Raw genomic sequence first — 22,298 nt, 5'->3', positions numbered from 1 at the left:
TCAAAGCCATTCAAGTTTTTGCCAATTATTCTGTTCGTGTCTTTCCTAGACAAAGAAGGATCCAATCCAGGAACATAGATTGCATGTAGTTTTCATGATTTTTAGCCTCTTTCAATCTGGGACAGTTTCCCAGTCTTGCTTGACTTTCATGACCTAACACTTTATACATTTTTAGCAGGAATACCACAGATGTGAAGCTATGTTTTGATGCATCCTATCAGATGGTCAGTTTGGATTTTTCTCATTACAGGTGATTTTATTCTTGATCATTCCGTTAAGGTGGAGTCTGCCAATATTCTCCAATGTAAGGTTACTCTTCCGTATTTCCTTTAGTATTAACTAAGTATTGGGGGGGGGGAGATCCTATGAAATGATGTAAAGATGCCATTCCTCATCAAAATTTCAGGCATGAGTTTTAGCATCCATTAATATTTCCTATTTAAATTATTACTATGATGGCTGCCAAACAGTGAATTTCTGATACCATAATTTCTTCTACATTTATTAGTAGGTATTCTAACGTAAAGAAAAAAGATTTCTCCTGTCCCCATTTATGTCTATTTCTAAATTTTTTACCAGTATAAATTAACTAATCCTATTTTATTTAATGAGTTATAATGCATTTATATCACTACTTATTTTGATGTGAAATTGTCCCATGTTTAACCAGTTCTTTAAGTATTTCCTAATTTCTAGCACAAAAAGAAATTCTAGGCTCATCAATTTCACATCCATAGGAACACTGAAAAAAACAGAGAAAGAAAGAAAGAAAGTGAATATAGACCATTTCAATCTTTAACAAAGTTAACTTACCACTATAGTAGGAAAGCTATTCAGTGTAAGTCTATTACATAAATGTTAAACAACTGCAAATTAAAAAAAAAAAAAATCTATTAAAAAAGAAAGAAAATTTTTATTAAAAGTTTAAAATTCGGTAAAAAAGCTACAATTATTACAAATGTACACACCACACACTTCTCTCTCTCTGCTGACCTCAAAATTCAAAATAAATATAACAGAAAATGTGAGCAACATCAGAAACTAGTTTCTACCTGAACTGAATGCAGAGTGCCCTCTAGAGGCATCATTTAATCAATGCAATATTTCCAACTGCAAATGAACCTGTTTATAATATAGCTCTGTAGAAAGTTTTCAGAAGCAGTTCTCATTCAATACGTAGGTTTACTCTACGCATACTAATAACTCATAATGATTTGATTCAGTGTATTATGTACCACCTCTAACAAAACTAATGCAAGGGATCCAACAAAATGTGGCTCTCACTTTATCAGCTAGACAAGAGAATTGAGACACGTGATCACAAGATAAGACATCAAATTGTCATAGGTCAGTTTGTGACTTCTGGAAAAGCTATTACCAAATCTGAGACCTCCCAAAAATTTTATGCAGAAGAAATGTCTCCATAATTTATTCCATTATTTCCTCACCATCCATAGACGAATCAGCTGTAGATTCAGCTTGCAAACTGCCTCACTTGGCTCTGTACTTTTATGTACTGCTGCAAACTTCAAAACTGCTGGTGAATTAAAATCGAGAACTGTAGTCACATCTTGAAATGAAACTCCAACACAGATGTGAAAAATTCACATTTAAACTGATATCGTTTAAATAAGTATTACTTAAAGATCAAGTAAATAGAAAGGTAAACTACTTCTCCTATTATAAAATTTTTATACAGCTCTCAAGTATATGGGGGTCCAAATTACTTAATACTTCAGCTATAGTTATTAAAAGTATCACTTTCTCACCTTCTTTGCAATAATTTAAAATAATTTGAATAAAGTTATTTTACCAATGGCTGTTCCTTAAAAAAGTCCTTTCAAATATTTGTCCCAATGAAATTCAGCTATAACAATATAGATTTGAGTTAAGAGAATAGTTTTAAGATAATATTGTTTTATTTGATCATATGTTTTACCTAAATACATACTCAATATTAAACAGCAATGAGATACTAGGGAAAATATTATAATTAGACTTCCAAAGTTTAGTCTTCCGACCTTCCTAGAGAATGTCACAACTTGGTATTGTGTAAAGAAGAGATACATTTTGATAAATTAAAGGAAAACTATCGTTGACACCGAAATGTGGTTATATCAGATGAGTGTACCCAGATCTAATTTATCTACTTTGCTTTTCTCATATAGATACAATTGTAAAATATATAACTTAATGTTCCTGTTGAAATGCTTATTTCCAAGTACAGTGCAGGGGAGGAAAATTCTTGAATGGGCTCTGCAAGAAAAGACAGCTTAATAGGAGAAAACCACACAAACAAGTTTTTGGGGACATGGGAGCCTAAGAGGTTAGGAAATGAAGACCCAAAGAAATGGCAAAACCTAGTATACAATGCTTTTATACTAAATTGATCAAAGAAAGACAATTAGGGAAAAGTAACTGAAACATGATGAGGCTAACGGAAGATACGAATTATTTTAACAAGGTCTGTTTGTACAGATTTCTCTTCATCTTAATTTCCCATCCTTGATGATAAGAATGCTTCTTTCTTCCTAGTATAGGGGGACATCTTTCACAAGGGAGTTTTATCTCCTGTTTTCAGGAAGAAAAGGGGGAGATCAGAATGCTTTTTTTTGTATCTGCTGTTTTTCAAGTATCTTTTGTTCAAAATAATCCTTATGCTTAAGTGGCATATTTTGGGCTGGCATTCTCTGCCATCATTCAACATTCACAATAAAATACATAATTTTGCTCTGCATGTATAGCTAGCTTAATTTTGTTTTCAGTAAATCAGCATGAGCATATTTACTCTGCAGAGCAATGTGCAAAAGCTTTATCCACGTGATACAAACGCTAAAATGCCAAGGTTTTCTTGACCTTCAGGTCAAGCTTAACGTAACAGGCTTAACTTATTCACAATGCTGGTTGGGAATTATGTTTCCTAACACCTGAATCTTTAAGAGTATTCACTTTTTATAGTCTCTGCTTCTTCAAAAGAATGGAATTTTAAGTAAATAAAGAACAACCTTCATGATAGTCTGCCATATTCAAAAGAAATAGTAACAAAAACACCAAGGAATCTATCCCCTATTGACCCATAAACTCTCAAGCTATGTCCCTCCTGTATCCCTGTTAGAGGGTGTATTTTGTGTGTTTTCAACCCCATAATAAATAGTAGGGAGAGTAGCAATATTTGCGTGACTTCTTCGTCTTTCTGCTGTTCCTCCAACAGGGTCCCTGCTCCCTGGAGTAGAGAAACTCACATCCTAACAAACCTTGGTGTTCCAGGCTCAGTCTATCCAGAAGATCTAAGATCTAAAAACGGTGTCATTTTTCTCTCAATAAAAACTCAGAAAACTTGTTAGGAGAGGAGAGAATCATGCTTACTACTTGCCCTCGGACAAGATTTTATCCTGACTTATATTTCTTCTCAAGCATCAACCTGACTACAGGTTTGATTCCAGGGAATTTGGAAGGACTCCACAACTCCAAAATCCCTCCAGAATGCTGCTTGCTGATGCCTAAAGCTCTATGGCTTGTAGCAGAAAGTTGTGTGCCCTGTTACAATCTCCATAGCTGTTAGACTTTGTCAGCTCCTTCTCCCAGAGGCTGACTACTGAGATGAGGAGGGAAGAAATCATATAGATCCCATGGAGAGAACACGTCTAGAGAGAACAGATGAGCAGCCTACACGTGACTTTTTAATACAAGCGTCCCGTCCTTCAGGACTACCTGGCATCCTTGTTGACCTCAGACCTAGTTGTTCTTGACTATCTGTTCTCTTGTCAAACATTTCATAATCACTCTGAGACTCTGGAGTTACAATGGTAAGCAAGCCAAACCTGTGCCTGCCTCCAGGGGTTTCTAATCTAATGGAGGATACATGTGAGTAGACATGCAATCAAGTGTAATAAGCTGCCTACTGTAGGAAATACACGTTGCTATGGAAATACATAGTTGGAACATCTCATGCAATCTAGGGTCTTGTCATGCTCCCATACTTAAGGTGAGAACTGCACAATGGCTAACATTCAGCCAGACAAAAAGGCCAAGGTTTGCATGTATCACAATATCTCCTGTTGAAACAGTGTGTATTTATAGACGCTGTATCCTGCCTCATCTGTTGCTCTGCCCTTGTGAACAAGAATGTTTTACTGATGCAGAATAGTTCCAGTAAGATGGCCAAACCTTAACTCCGTAGGATAGTTATAGGAAGATGTGGTTTCTACAGAACTATGCTCACCTGTAACCTTTCGCGGGCTGAACAGCACCTGCAGCTGCACCTTATCTCCACTCCAATCTGGCTCTTCTGTCCACGCGTTCCTCCAGGGAGTAGCCACAAGAGGTTTGGCTGGGGTGTGTGGCATCAGTTCAGCGACCTGGCACATCACAAAAAGCAGAGAGGAGATAAATAGGGATCCAACCAAGAATGCAGATAGAGGGCAGTAACAGAGTCCATGTTTATAAGAAACATCCCGACCCTCCAGGCTTTTGTTTCAGACATGCAAAGACCATTTTTAGATATTTATTTAAATTATTAAGCCACATAGCCTTGGGTTGAACTCTAGAAATAGTCACTCTTGCCCAAGGCCGATGCTACTCTGAAAATTTTGTGAGCAAATCTTTTCTCTTCCATCACCTCTTTAAGCCACAACTGTTAAAGCTCTCAATTACGAAATAATTAAGACACCATGACTTGTGGATCTAAAGCACATTTACACAGAGTAACTTCTTCATTGAGTAGTTTGTTTCTCCCCCTTATAGCCAGTAGCACACTCAGACTACTAATCACAATAACAAAAAGTAAAACCCAAAAGTCACAGAAAAAAGTCACGGGAAAAGAAAAAGTTCCCGTTTTCTTAATTGTTTTGGATTCGTTATTGTAGGTCTTTTCCTTCTCTTGTGTTTCTTGCCTAGAGAAGTTCCTTTAGCAGTTGTTGTAAAGCTGGTTTGGTGGTGCTGAACTCTCTCAGCTTTTGCTTGTCTGTAAAGGTTTTAATTTCTCCATCAAATCTGAATGAGATCCTTGCTGGGTAGGGTAATCTTGGTTGCAGGTTTTTCTCCTTCATCACTTTAAATATGTCCTACCAGTCCCTTCTGGCTTGCAGAGTTTCTGCTGAAAGATCAGCCATTAACCTTATGGGGATTCCCTTGTGTGTTATTTGTTGTTTTTCCCTTGCTGCTTTTAATATGCTTTCTTTGTATTTAATTTTTGACAGTTTGATTAATATGTGTCTTGGCGTATTTCTCCTTGGATTTTTCCTGTATGGGACTCTCTGTGCTTCCTGGACTTGATTAACTATTTCCTTTCCCATATTAGGGAAGTTTTCAAATATAATCTCTTCAAATATTTTCTCAGTCCCTTTCTTTTTGTCTTCTTTTTCTGGAACTCCTATAATTCGAATGTTGGTGCGTTTAATGTTGTCCCAGAGGTCTCTGAGACTGTCCTCAGCTCTTTTCATTCTTTTTTCTTTATTCTGCTCTGCAGTAGTTATTTCCACTATTTTATCTGCCAGGTCACGTATCCGTTCTTCTGCCTCAGTTATTCTGCTATTGATCCCATCTAGAGTCTTTTTCATTTCATTTATTGTGTTGTTCATCATTGTTTCATCTTTAGTTCTTCTAGGTCCTTGTTAAACGTTTCTTGCATTTTCTCTATTCTATTTCCAAGATTTTGGATCATCTTTACTATCAGTATTCTGAATTCTTTTCAGGTAGACTGCCTATTTCGTCTTCATTTGTTAGGTCTGGTGCATTTTTATCTTGCTCCTTCATCTGCTGTGTGTTTTTCTGTCTTCTCATTTTGCTTATCTTACTGTGTTTGGGGTCTCCTTTTTGCAGGCTGCAGGTTCGCAGTTCCTGTTGTTTTTGGTGTCTGTCCCCAGTGGTTAAGGTTGGTTCAGTGGGTTGTGTAGGTTTCCTGGTGGAGGGGACTAGTGCCTGTGTTCTGGTGGATGAGGCTGGATCTTGTCTTTCTGGTGGGCAGGTCCACGTCTGGTGGTGTATTTTGGGGTGTCTGTGGACTTATTATGATTTTAGGAAGCCTCTCTGCTAATGGGTGGGGTTGTGTTCCTGTCTTGATAGTTGTTTGGCATAGGATGTCCAGCACTGTAGCTTGCTGGTCGTTGAGTGAAGCTGGGTGTTGAGATGGAGATCTCTGGGAGATTTTCGCCATTAGATATTATGTGGAGCTGGGAGGTCTCTTGTGGACCAGTGTCCTGAAGTTGGTTCTCCCACCTCAGAGGCACAGCACTGACTCCTGGCTGCAATACCAAGAGCCTTTCATTCACACAGCTCAGAATAAAAGTGAGAAAAAGTAGAAAGAAAGAATTAGTAGAAGTAGAAAGAAAGAAAGAAAGGAGGGAGGGAGGGAGGAAGGGAGGAAGGAAGGAGAGAAGGAAGGAAAAAAGAAAGAAGATAAAGTAAAATAAAATATAATAAAATTATTAAAATAAAAATATAATTATTAAGAAAAAATATTAAAAAACAAAAAAACGGACGGATAGAACCCTAGGACAAATGGTGGAAGCAAAGCTATACAGACAAAATCTCACACAGAAGCATACACACTCACAAAAAGAGGAAAAAAGGAAAAAATCATAAATCTTGCCCTCGAAGTCCACCTCCTCAATTTGGGATGACTCGTTGTCTATTCATGTATTCCACAGATGCAGGGTATATCAAGTTGATTGTGGAGCTTTAATCCGCTGCTTCTGAGGCTGCTGGGAGGGATTTCCCTTTCTCTTCTTTGTTCTCACAGCTCCTGGGGCTCAGCTTTGGATTTGGCCCCGCCTCTGCATGTAGGTCGCCTGAGGGCGTCTGTTCCCGCTCAGACAGGACGGGGTTAAAGGAGCCGCTGCTTCGGGGTCTCTGGCTCACTCAGGCCGGGGGTGGGGGGGGGGGCACGGAGTGTGGGGCGGGCCTGCAGCGGCAGAGGCCTGCGTGACGTTGCACCAGCCTGAGGCGCGCCGTATGTTCTCCCAGGGGAGTTGTCCCTGGATCCCGGGACCCTGGCGGTGGCGGGCTGCACATGCTCCCCGGAAGGTAGGCGTGGAGAGTGACCTGTGCTCGCACACAGGCTTCTTGGTGGCGGCAGCAGCAGCCTTAGCGTCTCGCGCCCGTCTCTGGGGTCCGCGCTGTTAGCCGCGGCTCGTGCCCGTCTCTGGAGCTCCTTTAAGCAGCTCTCTTAATCCCCTCTCCTCACGCACCAGGAAACAAAGAGGGAAGAAAAAGTCTCTTGCCTCTTCGGCAGCTCCAGACTTTTCCCCGGACTCCCTCCCGGCTAGCCGTGGCGCACTAACCCCCTGCAGGCTGTGTTCACGCAGCCAACCCCAGTCCTCTCCCTGTGCTCCGACCGAAGCCCGAGCCTCAGCTCCCAGCCCCGCCCGCCCCGGCGGGTGAGCAGACAAGCCTCTCGGTCTGGTGAGTGCCGGTCGGCCCTGATCCTCTGTGCGGGAATCTCTCCGCTTTGCCCTCCACACCCCTGTTGCTGTGCTCTCCTCCGCGGCCTCGAAGCTTTCCCCCTCCGCCACCCGCTGTCTCCACCCGCAAACAGGCTTCCTAGTGTGTGGAAACATTTCCTCCTTCACAGCTTCCTCCCACTGGTGCAGGTCCCGTCCCTATCCTTTTGTCTCTGTTTATTCTTTTTTCTTTTGCCCTACCCAGGTATGTGGGGGGTTTCTTGCCTTTTGGGCGGTCTGAGGTCTTGTTCCAGCATTCAGTAGGTGTTCTGTAGGAGTTGTTCCACGTGTAGATGTATTTCTGGTGTATCTGTGGGGAGGAAGGTGATCTCCGCGTCTTACTCTTCCGCCATCTTCCCAGAAGCCTCCAAGGGGTTGTTTTTAAGGGACGAAAAATGATGAGGAAGGGAAAAGAAAAAAAAAACTATGTAAAGAAAAATAACAAAATGAACGTATTTTTCTCTTGAATTGTGGGGTTTTTTTTCCTTTTTTTTTTTTTTTTTTTTTTTTGCGGTACGCGGGCCCCTCACTGTTGTGGCCTCTCCCGTTGCGGAGCACAGGCTCCGGACGCGGAGGCTCAGCGGCCATGGCTCACGGGTCCAGCCGCTCCGCGGCATGTGGGACCTTCCCGGACCGGGGCACGAACCCGTGGCCCCCGCATCGGCAGGCGGACTCTCAACCACTTCCCCACCAGGGAAGCCCTTGAATTGTGTTTTTAATGAGAAGATTTCTCCATCATGCCAACATGATATAATGGAAAGAAAAATGGACTGGAGTCAGAAAATCTGATTTAAATTTTGATGTTACCTGTTAATAGTCATGGGAATGTAAGCAATTCATTCTTGTTCTCATATAAATGATGCAAGTTGGACTAAGTTCTTTTTAAGGTAATTTCCAGGTACTCTTTGACTCTAATATTTCCATTTGGTGGCAAATAATTCCTTAGGGATTTGTTCTCAGTTTAACTGAAGACATACAGCAAACATAGCCCAGAGACAGGCCATAGAACCCTACAGATCTGCATCTGATCTTGGTCCTGCCAATGTTCTGCAGTGTGATATCATGTAAATTAGTAAGTTAATTAACTTCCTAAGTCTGAGTTTGCTCATCTGTATAACGCAGGTAATGCTGACTATGGTAATGCGTTGTTATACCCACTGAATAAGAATATGGATGTAAAGCATCAGGCTTACTGGGAGTGCTCAGCTCTGGTCATCGTTATCAGACTGTGAAAATCCCTAAACTTGCCTGTATCTTACTTGATTACTTGGAATAAATGTGCAAGTAAGTGAAAATTAAACTCCAATACTCTTTAAAGTTCTCTAATGGCAGCAACTAATGAATACAAAATGAAATTAGAGAACTGGAGATTTTAGAGGGGTATTGTACACGAATAACACCTCCACATCATTCACAAAATTATAATCATTTTTAATTATCTTTGTAAAATGTGACTTTCCCATGTCCCCTGGGCAGATGTGAAAGCATGGAGCTGGATAATAAAATCTGCGATCTGATTGAGAGGAATGTTTCTCCTGATCCCAGAGGGGTCACCCCGGGACCAATGCCAAGTCACAGAAGTCCATGTTCTGTGAAGGTAAGAAAACATCTTCTTTCGCGGTTTCTCAATACACCCTTCAGCAGCGTGTTCACCGAGAAGAATGCATGGGGACAGTCCCCAAATCATTTACAGTAATGCACTTCCTTGATGGCTGAGAGGACAAAGTGAACCAGTACCAACTTCTCATACACAGTCACTTCCTGTTACCAAGGAAACCCTCAGCAGAAGCTCCTTCCAGTTTAAAGCGTGATACCAGGGGAAGCAGAGCTCAAGCCGCAAGAAAGAACGCTTATTGCAGCGACAGCTCTTTTACTGGGAGGCGCTAACCTCGTTTTTGTAAACCCACTTACACTGGGTTGCGAAAGTCTGCACAACTCACGTCCATTTTTTTGATGAAAGAACAAGGTTTTCCTGATTAGAGTTGTTTGACTTTGACTTTCCTCTTGTTTTAGGATATTTGTCTATAGTGCTTTATGTAAGCAAATAAAATTCAAGGGTAAGCTCAAGCTAGGAATTTTGTGCATGACTTTCTAGAAATACATCATAAATGACAACATAAGCTCTTAAACTCTGCAGCCCTTCTGATTAGAAACCGTCTCTAATGATCATTTCAAAAGAGATCTAATGTAAGTAAATTAGAGAGCATGGCTGACATTAAAAACATTTACATAGGGCTTCCCTGGTGGCGCAGTGGTTGGGAGTCCGCCTGCCGATGCAGGGGACACGGGTTCGTGCTCCGATCCAGGAGGATCCCACATGCCGTGGAGCGGCTGGGCCCGTGAGCCATGGCCGCTGAGCCTGCGCGTCCGGAGCCTGTGCTCGGCAACGGGAGAGGCCACAACAGTGAGAGGCCCGTGTACCACAAAAAGAAAAAAAAAAAAAAAAAATTTACATAACTTCTGCTTTGGTTCTTAGTTCTAAAATAATTCATGCTCATTGTGGGAAAGCTATACTAAGCATAGAGAATACTATAAAAATCATGTAGAGACAGATTTGTTGTGGAGCTAATTAAGCTTGGATTCCCCTAAACAAATATTTACTTTTGTAACTAATTAGCATTCACAGATTTGTGTCTTTTTCTCTTAAAGGAGGTCCTGGAATTGTATAAGCCTCAGGCCTCGCCAAACATGTATCAGCCTCTGAAATCCCCTCCATGCCCACAGCTCCTAGAGAGCCTCTCTCAGCATTTGGGGTCTGTCTGTGTGTCTCCTTCTGTCACACACACACACACGCGTGCACACCCTGTTTTGTTAAACTCACCTTTTTTCACTTAATAAAATGTTGTGGATATTCCTATAACTCTTTCATTCGTTTAATGACCAAATAGTATGGTGTGTGTTCTTCCCACTTCTCCCTGAAAAAGAAGTATTTCTTTTCAGAGTTAGAAATGACTCTCTGCTAATGATGAGGGGCAAGGAGGCTTTCCTCCCCTTTTCTTTCTTCTCTTCTCACTCCCACACCCATACACATATCTCTAACTCCCAGTTAAGACTTCCTTCCTTCACGAAATGTGTGCTTCTTTGTAGTGGCCATCTTGTCTAATCCCAGAAAGAAATTTAATGATGAAAATTTGAATTCCCTCCAGTACCTCTGATCTGCATATTCTCTGATTATCAGCCCCCAAGACTCATTTGACTGACTTCCCTCCCCATTCCGTTCATTTTGTTTTCTGGATTCCTCCTTATGTGCTAAAGACCTCTTCTCCATCCTTATTGCTACTCTCCTGGAAGTTAGCTCGCTCTGTGCTGGGGACTTAACTGGAACTTCTACCTCTCTTCAAGATACTGTTTCCCCTATCACTTTGTTGATGAAATTGGCTCGTTTTCCGATACATATCCAGGCAAAGGAGAACAGGTACCTGGCTGATGTTTTTTATTGTCCTTGTGAAGTGTGAGGTAAAGACATCTACAGAGAATGAAAGCGAGGGTAAACGTGAAGTCCAGTGGTTAACATAAGGGAAGATATGAAATGGCCATTGAGAGACTGAGAGACAGGAGAGAGGTGCAAAACTAAAATGAGTTGCTGAGTAGCAGTGAGGACTACTTAATAAGACCAGTCACTAAAGAGTGTTTGGGCTCCTAAATCTTCACTCTCTCCATCACCTCTTGCCAGCTTAATTCTCCTCAACTTTAAACATTTATGAGACCTCATGTTATTTTATGGGTAATGTTCTTTCTTTCTCACCATTAAGTATGATTTTATTTTATTTTTTAATTTTTTTATTCAAGTACAGTTGATTTACAATGTGTTAGTTTCAGGTGTACAGCAAAGTGATATGTATATATTCTTTTCCAGATTTTTTTCCATTATAGGTTATTACAAGATATTGAATGTAGTTCCCTGTGCTATACAGTAGGTCCTTGTTATTTATCTATTTTATATATAGTACTATGTCTCTGTTAATCCCAAACTCCTAATTTATCCCTCCCTCACCCCCATTTTAGGGGTAATGTTCTAACTCACTCTAATATATCATAGCCAAGCTTATTGATCATGACGTCCAAGACTTTGCAGCCCCTTATCACACCACTAATAAGCTCTACCCTGATAAATCCACAGTCATTTTGCATCTGATTTTTCACTTGTCCTTCCATTTGCAATTGATACTATTCACTAATTCAACTTTCTTAAAATGTCTTACTCCATTTACATCTATAAAAGTATCCCTCAACACCCTCCTTTTTCCTTCTGATCTTTTCTTCTCACTCACCTTCACTGACTTCTCTTTCATCACCTGCCCGTGTTATACTAGTGTCACCCAGGGATCTGTCCATAATCATTGGCTCACTAAACTACAAAATACAGGCTGATGACTTCCGACACATACACCTACTAAAGGTCAAGTACTTTTCTATACTCATATCAACTTCACTCAGCATTTTCAAAGGTGAATTCAGTATCTTTCCTGTTAAAACTGCTCGTTTTCTTTTTTCCACTCTCCATTTCCCACTTCCCAAAATGCACCCATGTCCCACCATTCCACAGTCCTCTAACAGACCATGCAGTTTCATGTACTATGCCTTTTCACATGCTGGTTATTCTTCATGGAAACCCTTGTCTCCTTGCCCATTGGATGAACTATCTTTTATGCCAAGGTTTGGACATTTCATGACTCTTTAGTCCCACAGAGTTCTCCAGCCCCCTTTTGCTCTGTCCTAAATAAATACCTTCTTTATACCTCATTCATAGGCTTTATCACCTTGGTTTTGTAATCATTTATGTATAGACATGTCTTCCCCACCGGTCATGGACTTCCTGTGGATGGGGTATAAAGTGTCACATGAATGTGTAAAGTATCACAACATAGGTTTTTCTAGAAGGTACCAGGGTTATGCAACATGTTTGTTTTCATGCACTGTGAGAAAACTAGATATACAAAATCAACTTATCTCTAGAATCCCTTCACAAATAATTCTCAAAGTCTACAGGGGAATATTGAATATACACTTATAAGCCCAGTTTCTCATCCTCAAGCTTTTGACTGCCAGTGATTGTCAGATGCCCACCTATCACTGCTGCTTCTAGACGTCAGCTTTACCACTCTCGGTGGCATTGTTGTGGTACCACTCACTGTGACAAGTCAGCCTAATATTTGGATATATTCTCCAGAGCCCAAATGCAGCTAAATGCTATTGCTCTCTCCATTTCAATGGAAAGACATTTCCTTTTGCAACTTTAGTTACACAGGCCCCTAATGCTACTTTACACATCCAGTGTTTGCCAGAAATATGTGTAACAGTTTGACTTTCATTCTTCTGCAGATGGGGAAACTGAGGCTCGGTGAAGCTAGATCATTTTCTCATGGTCCTATAGCTAGTAGAAATTGGTTTCTGGACCTAAACCCAGATTTGTCTGGGTTGCCCTATATATCCTGCTCTCAACTTTCCCTCCCTCACATAAGAATCATTCGGTGACTGGGCCCAAGTTCAAGCTGGTATCAGGAATGATGCTATTGTCAGAGCAAACCCTCCTTTCTGGCTTAAAGCATCACCATTGGATCAAGCTACTGTGCCTTTACTCTCTCTTTGAGGGTAAGATCTCCCAGGAAAAATCCCTGGAAGTTTCTCTTTATCTCACGGACTTCTGGCATCTCCTCCTCAATTGTCATCTGAAGTATCTTAAAATATTTGCTTCCTTAAGTAAACACAGCTTAGTTTCCAGCTGGAAGCTCTGCTGAATTACTGTTTACAATAGCACTCTGCAGAAGTAAATCCTACATTCAAAACAAACAAAAACTGTTGCATTCTCACTGAGATACTGATGGAACTAAAAAAAGTATAGGAAAAATCTTTTGGGGTAAGACAAGGGTGAGGCAATGACAGAAGAACTGTGGAGGGCATCTCTCATTTTTCCACTGGAGGAAGTAAGCATAAGAACGGTAAGGTAGACTCCCTTTCCAGGAAGAGGAAATGAATTTCTTTATGACATTATGAGATGGGAAGAGTGTGGCTGCATAAAAGAAATATGATTTAATGAAAACTTCTGAGACATATGTCATGTTCCTTTTTTGCTCTATCTTTGCCAAGAATAAGGAAAGAGGGAGAATTACTATAAGAGAAAATGAGCAGACTGACTCATTGCTTTGAGGAAACAGAAAAGCATTATTGATGAACATGAGGAACTCCATCAGTATGAAAGCAGGTTTTAATATTCTGGGAGAGCTGAAGTAGACAGCTGGTGAACAGAAGGCATTGAAAGTCTTATAGGCGAAGGACAAATAATTTTCTAAGTGAGATTAACATTCAATTCCAAAATGGGTGTTAAATGGAAGTTACACTAAACCAAGACACGGTCTTAATACTATGAGAAAATTAATATATGAACATTAATTTATGACCCTGTAATTGTATGTCTTCAAAGACAAAAGAAAGTGATAGGAGGCTTGAGATGTATTTCTTGGACAAACACATACATTCCAGTAATGCTTGGAAACAAGGGTGCCACTTGGGAAAGGGAAGGAAAAGTGTCCAAATTTTAAGAAGATATACCACAACTGAATTTGCTTAAGAGCGTTGTCTTGTGTTTAAATTCTATTTTGCTTTTCTGATTTTAACTGAGACAGCACTAGAAATTGGCTTTTAATAACTTTGGTACCAGCTGAGGGAAGATTTCCCAGTAACTGCAGAAAAATTCTAGCTCTGGACATTCTTCTCAAGGCAAAAAGCTTTGGGAAAATGTTTTGAAATGTTCAGAGAGTAATATGAAACTTCTTGGAAAGTACAGTAAGTCGACACACGTTTTTTGTAACCACATTTGTTGAAAAAAACAAAAGATCTAGTTTCCGTTTCCTTATTTCCCTTTTTAGAAAGTTAAGCTATTTCTTTATCAAAATAAAATTTTGATTATTGAAATCTTGTTTTCCCATCTCTAAAATGGGTTGTCACAAGAATATACTAAAGTGAGTGAAGGAGAGTGAAGCTGTGTGCTTGCTCAGCGGCTGCAGGCACCGCTGCTCCTCTGCTGCACCAACGCCGCAGCCTCAACTCAGATTTTCCCCTGATTTCATGCCTCTTGACCCGGGTCTCTTACCGTTCTGTGGAAGCTAGCTCCACCCACGCCTTCTCCTCGAGGTAAATACTTAGGAGTGGAATTGCTGAGTCGTATGGTAAATCTGGGAGGTCCTTATCCTGGGATCATTTAATCTGCAGTTATCTTGAAGGCTCCACTGTGGCTGGAGGGTCCAAGTTGTCTTCACTCAGATATGTGGCAGTGGGTACTGGATATTGGCTGAGTCTCCTCATTTCTCCTCCACATGATCTCTCATCTTCTGCCACGTGGCTGACAGGGTCTTGGTGCTCCAGCCTGGTGTCAGGCCTGAGCTTCTGAGGTGGGAGAGCTGACTTCAGGACATTGGATGACCAGAGACCTCCCGACCCCACATAGTATCAATCGGCGAGAGCTCGCCCAGAGATCTCCATCTCAACAGTAAGACCCAACTCCCCCCAATGGCCAGCAAGCTCCGGTGCTGGACACCCCATGCCAAACAACCAGCAAGACAGGAGCACAACCTCATCCATTAGCAGAGAGGCTGCCTAAAATCACACTAAGTTCACAGACACCCCAAAACACACCACCAGATGCAGCCCTGCCCACCAGAAAGGCAAGATCCAGCCTCATCCATCAGAACACAGGGAGCAGCCCCCTCCACCAGGAAACCTACAGAAACCACTGAGCCAAACTTACCCACTGCGGGCAGACACCAAAAACAACAGAAACTATGAACCAGCAGCCTGCAAAAAAGAGACCCCAGGGGCTTCCCTGGTGGCGCAGTGGTTGAGAGTCCGCCTGCTGATGCAGGGGACACGGGTTCGTGCCCCGGTCCGGGAGGATCCCACATGCCGCGGAGCGGCTGGGCCTGTGAGCCATGGCCGCTGAGCCTGCGCATCCAGAGCCTGTGCTCCGCAGCGGGAGAGGCCACAACAGTGAGAGGCCCCCGTAACGCAAAAAAAAAAAAAAAAAAGAGACCCCAAACACAGTAAATTAAGCAAAATGAGAAGACAGAGCAATACACAGCAGATGAAGGAGCAAAGTAAAAACTCACCAGACCAAACAAATGAAGAGGAAATAGGCAGCCTACCTGAAAAACAATTCAGAGTAATGATAGTAAAGATGGCCCCAAATCTTGGAAATAGAATGGAGAAAATACAAGAAACATTTAACATGGACCTAGAAGAAGTAAAGAGCAAACAAACAATGATGAACAACACAATAAATGAAATTAAAAATTCTCTAGAAGGAATCAATAGCAGAATAACTGAGGCAGAAGAACGGATAAGCGACCTGGAAAATAAAATAATGTAAATAGCTACCACAGAGCAGAATAAAGAAAAAAGAAATGAAAAGACTTGAGGACAGTCTCAGAGACCTCTGGGACAACACTAAACGTACCAACATTCGAATTATAGGGGTCCCAGAAAAAGAAGAGATAAAGGCAGGGTCTGAGAAAATATTTGAAGAGATTATAGTTGAAAACTTCCTTAATATGGGAAAGGAAATAGTCAGTCAAGTCCAGGAAGTGCAGAGAGTCCCATACGGGATAAATCCAAGGAGAAACACACCAAGACACATATTAATCAAACTATCAAAAATTAAATACAAAGAAAAAATATTAAAAGTAGCAAGGGAAAAGCAACAATTAACATGCAAGGGAAATCCCATAAGGTTAACAGCTGATAGTTCAGCAGAAACTCTGCAAGCCAGAAGGGAGTGACAGGACATATTTAAACTGATGAAATGGAAAAACCTACAACCAAGATTACTCTACACAGCAGGGATCTCATTCAGATTAGACAGAGAAATTAAAACCTTTAGAGACAAGCAAAAGTTAAGAGAATTCAGAACCACCAAACCAGCTTTACAACAACTGCTAAAGGAACTTCTCTAGGCAGGAAACACAAGAGAAGGAAAAGACCTACAAAAACAAACACAAAACAATTAAGAAAATGGTAATAGGAGCATACCTATTGATAATTACCTTAAATGTAAATGGACTAAATGCTCCAACCAAAAGATATAGACTGGGTGAAAGGACACAAAAACAAGAGTCATATATACTGTCTACAAGAGACCCACTTCAGACCTAGGGACACATACAGACTGAAAGTGAGGGGATGGAAAAATATATTCCATGCAAATGGAAATCAAAAGAAAGCTGGAGTAGCAATTCTCATATCAGACAAAATAGACTTTAAAACAAAGACTATTATAGGAGACAAAGAAGGACACTACATAATGATCAAGTGATCCATCCAAGCAGAAGATATAACAATTGTAATTATTTATGCACCCAATATAGAAGCACCTCAATACATAAGACAAATGCTAACAGCCACAAAAGGGGAAATTGACAGTAACACAATCATAGTAGGGGACTTTAGCACCCCAGTTTCACCAATGGACAGATCATCCAAAATGAAAGTAAATAAGGAAACACAAGGTTTAAATGACACACTAAACAAGATGTACCTAATTGGTATTTATAAGACATTCCATCCAAAAGCAACAGAATACACTTTCTTCTCAAGTGGTCATGGAATATTCTCCAGGGTAGATCATATCTTGGGTCACAAATCAAGCCTTAATAAATTTAAGAAAATTGACATCGTATCAAGTATCTTTTCCGACCACAATGCTATGAGACTAGATATCAACTACAGGAAAATATCTGTAAAAAATACAAATACATGGAGGCTAAACAATACACTACTTAATGACCAAGAGATCACTGAAGAAATAAAAGAGGAAATCAAAAAATACCTAGAAACAAATGACAATGAAAACATGGCGACCCAAACCTATGTGATGCATCAAAAGCAGTCCTAAGAGGGAAGTTTACAGCAATACAATCCTATTTCAAGAAACAAGAAACATTTCAAATAAACAACCTAACCTTACACCTAAAGCAATTAGAGAAAGAGGAACCAAAAACCCCCAAAGTTAACAGAAGGAAAGAAATCATAAAGATCAGATCAGAAATAAATGAAAAAGAAATAAAGGAAACAATAGCAAAGATCAATAAAACTAAAAGCTGGTTCGTTGAGAAGTTAAAAAAAATTGATAAACCATTAGCCAGACTCATCAAGATAAAAAAGGAGAAGACTCAAATGAATAGAATTAGAAATGAAAAAGAAGTAACAACTGACACTGCAGCAATACAGAGGATCATGAGAGATTACTACAAGCAACTCTATGCCAATAAAATGGACAACCTGGAAGAAATGGACAAATTCTTAGAAAAGCACAACCTTCCAAGATTGAACCAGGAAGAAATAGAAAATATAAACAGACCAATCACAATCACTGAAATTGAAACGGTGATTAAAAATCTTCCAACAAACAAAAGCCCAGGACCAGATGGCTTCACAGACTAATTCTATCAAACATTTAGAGAAGAGCTAACACCTATCCTTCTCAAACTCTTCCAAAATATAGCAGAGGGAGGAACAACTCCCAACTCATTCTGTGAGGCCACCATCACCCTGATACCAAACCAGACAAAGATGTCACAAAAAATGAAAACTACAGGCCAATATCACTGATAAATATAGATGCAAAACTCCTCAACAAAGTACTAGCAAACAGAATCCAACTGCACAGTAAAAGGACCTAGGAATGCAAGGATTCTTTAATATATGTAAATCTATCAATGTGATACACCATATTGACAAATTGAAGGAGAAAAACCATCTCAATAGTTGCAGTAAAAGCTTTCGACAAAATTCAACACCCATTTATGATAAACACTTGCAGAAAGTAGGCATAGAGGGAACTTAACATAATAAAGTCCATATATGACAACCCCACAGCCTACATCGTTCTCAATGGTGAAAAATTGAAACCATTTCCTATAAGATCAGGAACAAAACAAGGTTACCCACTCTCGCCACCATTATTCAACATAGTTTTGGAAGTTTTAGCCACAGAGAAGAAAAAGAAATAAAAGGAATCCAAATCGGAAAAGAAGAAGTAAAGCTGTCACTGTTTGCAGATGACATGATACTATATATAGAGAATTCTAAATATGCTACCAGAAAACTACTAGAGCTAATCAATGAATTTCGTAAAGTAGCAGCATACAAAATGAATGAACAGAAATCTCTTGCATTCCTATACACTAATGATGAAAAATCTGAAAGAGAAATTAAGGAAACACTCCCATTTACCATTGCAACAAAAAGAATAAAATACCTAGGAATAAACCTAACTAAGGAGATAAAAGACCTGTATGCAGAAAACTATAAGACACTGATGAATGAAATTAAAGACAATACAAATGGATGGAGACACATACCATGTTCTTGGATTGGAAGAAGCAACATTGTGAAAATGACTATACTACCCAAAGCAATCTACAGATTCAATGCAATCCCTATCAAAAACCAATGGCAGGGCTTCCCTGGTGGTGCAGTGGTTGAGAGTCTGCCTGCCGATGCAGGGGACACGAGTTCGTGCCCCGGTCCGGGAAGATCCCACATGCCGCGGAGCGGCTGGGCCCGTGAGCCATGGCCACTGAGCCTGCATGTCTGGAGCCTGTGCTCCATAACAGGAGAGGCCAAAACAGTGAGAGGCCCGCGTACCACAAAAAAAAAAAATGCAATGACATTTTTCACAGAACTAGAACAAAAAATTTCACAATTTGTATGGAAACACAAAAGACCCCGAATAGCCAAAGCAATCTTGAGAAAGAAATACGGAGCTGGAGGAATCAGGCTCCCTGACTTCAGACTATACTACAAAGCTACAGTAATCAAGGCAGCATGGTACTGGCACCAAAACAGAAATGTAGATCAATGGAACAGGATAAAAAGCCTAGAGATAAACACACGCACATATGGTCACCTTATCTTTGATAAAGGAGGCAGGAATATACAATGGAGAAGAGACAGCCTCTTCAATAAGTGGTGCCAGGAAAACTGGACAGCAGCATGGAAAATAATGAAATTAGAACACTTCCTAATACCATACACAAAAATAAACTCAAAATGGATTAAAGACCTAAATGTAAGGCCAGACACTGTAAAACTCCTAGGGGAAAACACAGGAAGGACATTCTTTGACATAAATCACAGCAAGATCCTTTTTGACCCACCTCCTAGAGAAATGGAAATAAAAACAAAAATAAACAAGTGAGACCTAATGAAACTTAAAAGCTTTTGCACAGCAAAGGAAACCATAAACAAGATGAAAAGACAACACTCAGAATGGGAGAAAATATTTGCAAAGGAAGCAACTGACAAAGGATTAATCTCCAAAATTTACAAGCAGCTCATGCAGCTCTATGTCAAAAAAACAAAGAACCCAATCTAAAAATGGGCAGAAGACTGAAATAGACATTTCTCCAAAGATATACAGATTGCCAACAAACACATGAAAGGATGCTCAACATCACTAATCATTAGAGAAATGCAAATGAAAACTACAATGAGGTATCACCTTACTCCGGTCAGAATGGCCATCATCAAAAAATCTACAAACGATAAATGCTGGAGAGGATGCGGAGAAAAGGGAACACCCTTGCACCGCTGTTGGGAATGTAAATTGATACAGCCACTATGGAGAGCCATATGGAGCTTCCTTAAAAATCTAAAAATAGGACAACCATACGACCCAGCAATCCCACTACTGGGCATATACCCTCAGAAAACCATAATTCAAAAAGATACATGTACCACAGTGTTCATTGCAGCATGATTTACAATAGCCAGGACATGGAAGCAACCTAAGTGTCCACTGACAAATGAATGGATAAAGAAGATGTGGCACATATATACAATGGAATATTACTCGGCCATAAAAAGAAATGAAAGTGAGTTATTTGTAGTGAGGTGGATGGACCTAGAGTCTGTCATACTGAGTGAAGTAAGTCAGAAAGAGAAAGCCAAATACCATATGCTAACACATATATAGGGAATCAAAAAAAAAACAAAAAACGGTTCTGATGAATCCAGGGGCAGGACAGGAATAAGGACGCAGACATAGAGAATGGACTTGGGGACACAGGGAGGGGGAAGGGTAAGCTGGGATGTCTCAAGCTGTGACGAAGTGAGAGAATAGCATTGACATATATACACTACCAAATGTAAAATAGCTAGCGGGAAGCAGCTGCATAGCACAGGGAGATCAGCTCGGTGGTGCTTTGTGACCACCTAGAGGAGTGGGATAGGGAGGGTGGGAGGGAGACGCAAGCGCGAGGGGATATACGTATACATATAGCTGATTCAGTTGTGGTAATCGTGGAGTATTTCAATCCTTTCTTTGTTAGGAAAAAACGTTGCATTTTTGTGTGAGGACCTGTTTACTGTTCCCTGGGAAATGTTTGAATAGCTGGCTGGAAAAACAGCAAGTTCTTAGGCAACAAGAAGGCCTGTCTCAACTCAGCTGCTGCACTTTGTGGTGTTTGAAGCTCACAGTTGGCAACCTGGGTGAAATTTAAATGATCTATGTATCTTTCTCTTATCTCTAAGTTCAGCTAGTAGTTTTTAGTCTTATAGTTCTAAAAGTATAATCAAATCTCAAAACTAAACAGATGAGTGGATAAAGAGACCATGTTGTGTTTCCCTAAATATCACCATGCCTTATCTATGACATATTATTCCTCCATTCATTACAAAGATTTTAAAGGCTTCCACTATGCATGAATATCAGGTATATGTCCAGATAAGGAGATCTTGCTGTGTCTGTCCACCTTGAACTCTATTTTATAATAAGGTATAACACCAGGCACCACAGGAAAACAGACACACAAGTCTGTAAGCTAAAATCGAACTCTAAGACACAATTAAAACTCTTATAAAAGAAGGGAGACAGAAACTCTCCCTAACACTTGAGAGGCGTCCATTGTTGGACAGATGGCTGTCTATTGGATAGAAGTGAGGTGATAAGCTCAAGCTCCTCTTGGTTAATAAGTAAGAGACACTTTTGAGTAGGACACTTTCTTACTCAAAGGTTTTCTCTTCCATCGCTGGGAGGATTTGCCCCAAGTTCCACAAGAGAGGGATTTAGAGAACACTGGAAGATGCAGGTTGTCCTTTGGAGATGTGAGCAGTAGGTGCAAGATGATTCCATCTGCCTCTGAACATAGTGATCCTGGAAGCTCCAATGCAGGCTGCTTCGATGGCCAGGAGAGCAGCATGCCAACACGAGGGGGTGTTAGTGGAGGAAGCCACCAAGTCTTGAAGTGAAGGGTGACATCTGGGTGGAAATTATAATACATTTTATAATTTTAACGGAATAAACGAACATAAGGCATCCAAGAGGCTGCAAAGAGAAGAAAATGAATTCGGAGTGTCAGGGCTTCTAGCAAACAGACTTTCAGAGCTAAAAGTATTATCCTTACTTTTGGAATCGTTGCCCTCTCATAGACTTATATGACTTCAGCAATTACACTTGAAAAAAACTTTAGATATGTCTTTCTTATTATGCAGAAGGAAGAGTAACGTCAGTCTCTGGGTTCAGAGATTTGTAAATTTGTGACACTATTAAGGAAGCTAAATTCTTGGCTTGGGAGATACCACGAATAAACATGTTCATAAGAGTTGTTTAGCAAATATGTATTCTTTATATTCTTGATCTGTTTAGCTTTGTGACAGAATGTGGATCTCTCGTAAGGACTTCCAAACCTAAGATGGGTTTTGGAATCTAATGCCTCAAGAAACCTTTTTTCTCAAGCAAGCCTTCCCATTTCTAGTTTGGTTAGAAACAATTTCTTTAATGGGCGTGGGGAAAATACTAGCGAAATGGACACTTTCAGCTCTCACTGAAGAAGGTTCATAGTATTCTAATGTCTACCATCTAGATGA

The 22,298-nt window shown here is 40.3% G+C and overlaps 1 protein-coding gene across 1 annotated transcript in view; it reads left to right on the top strand.

Annotated features, from left to right (window-relative positions):
* The window catches only part of TNIP3 (TNFAIP3 interacting protein 3), a 99,078-nt gene that overhangs the window by 33,020 nt on the left and 43,760 nt on the right, over positions 1–22,298 (top strand). Inside the window, exon 3 of the mRNA XM_060013197.1 lies at positions 8,916–9,036. Within this exon, the coding sequence (XP_059869180.1) occupies positions 8,916–9,036 (121 nt within the window). The remainder of the gene's footprint in view (positions 1–8,915; positions 9,037–22,298) is intronic.

Source organism: Delphinus delphis, chromosome 5 (assembly GCF_949987515.2).
Source record: "Delphinus delphis chromosome 5, mDelDel1.2, whole genome shotgun sequence".
Classification (NCBI taxonomy): Eukaryota; Metazoa; Chordata; class Mammalia; order Artiodactyla; family Delphinidae; genus Delphinus; species Delphinus delphis.
Note: the sequence above shows the minus strand (reverse complement) of the source record. Positions and strands in the feature narration are given on the sequence as shown.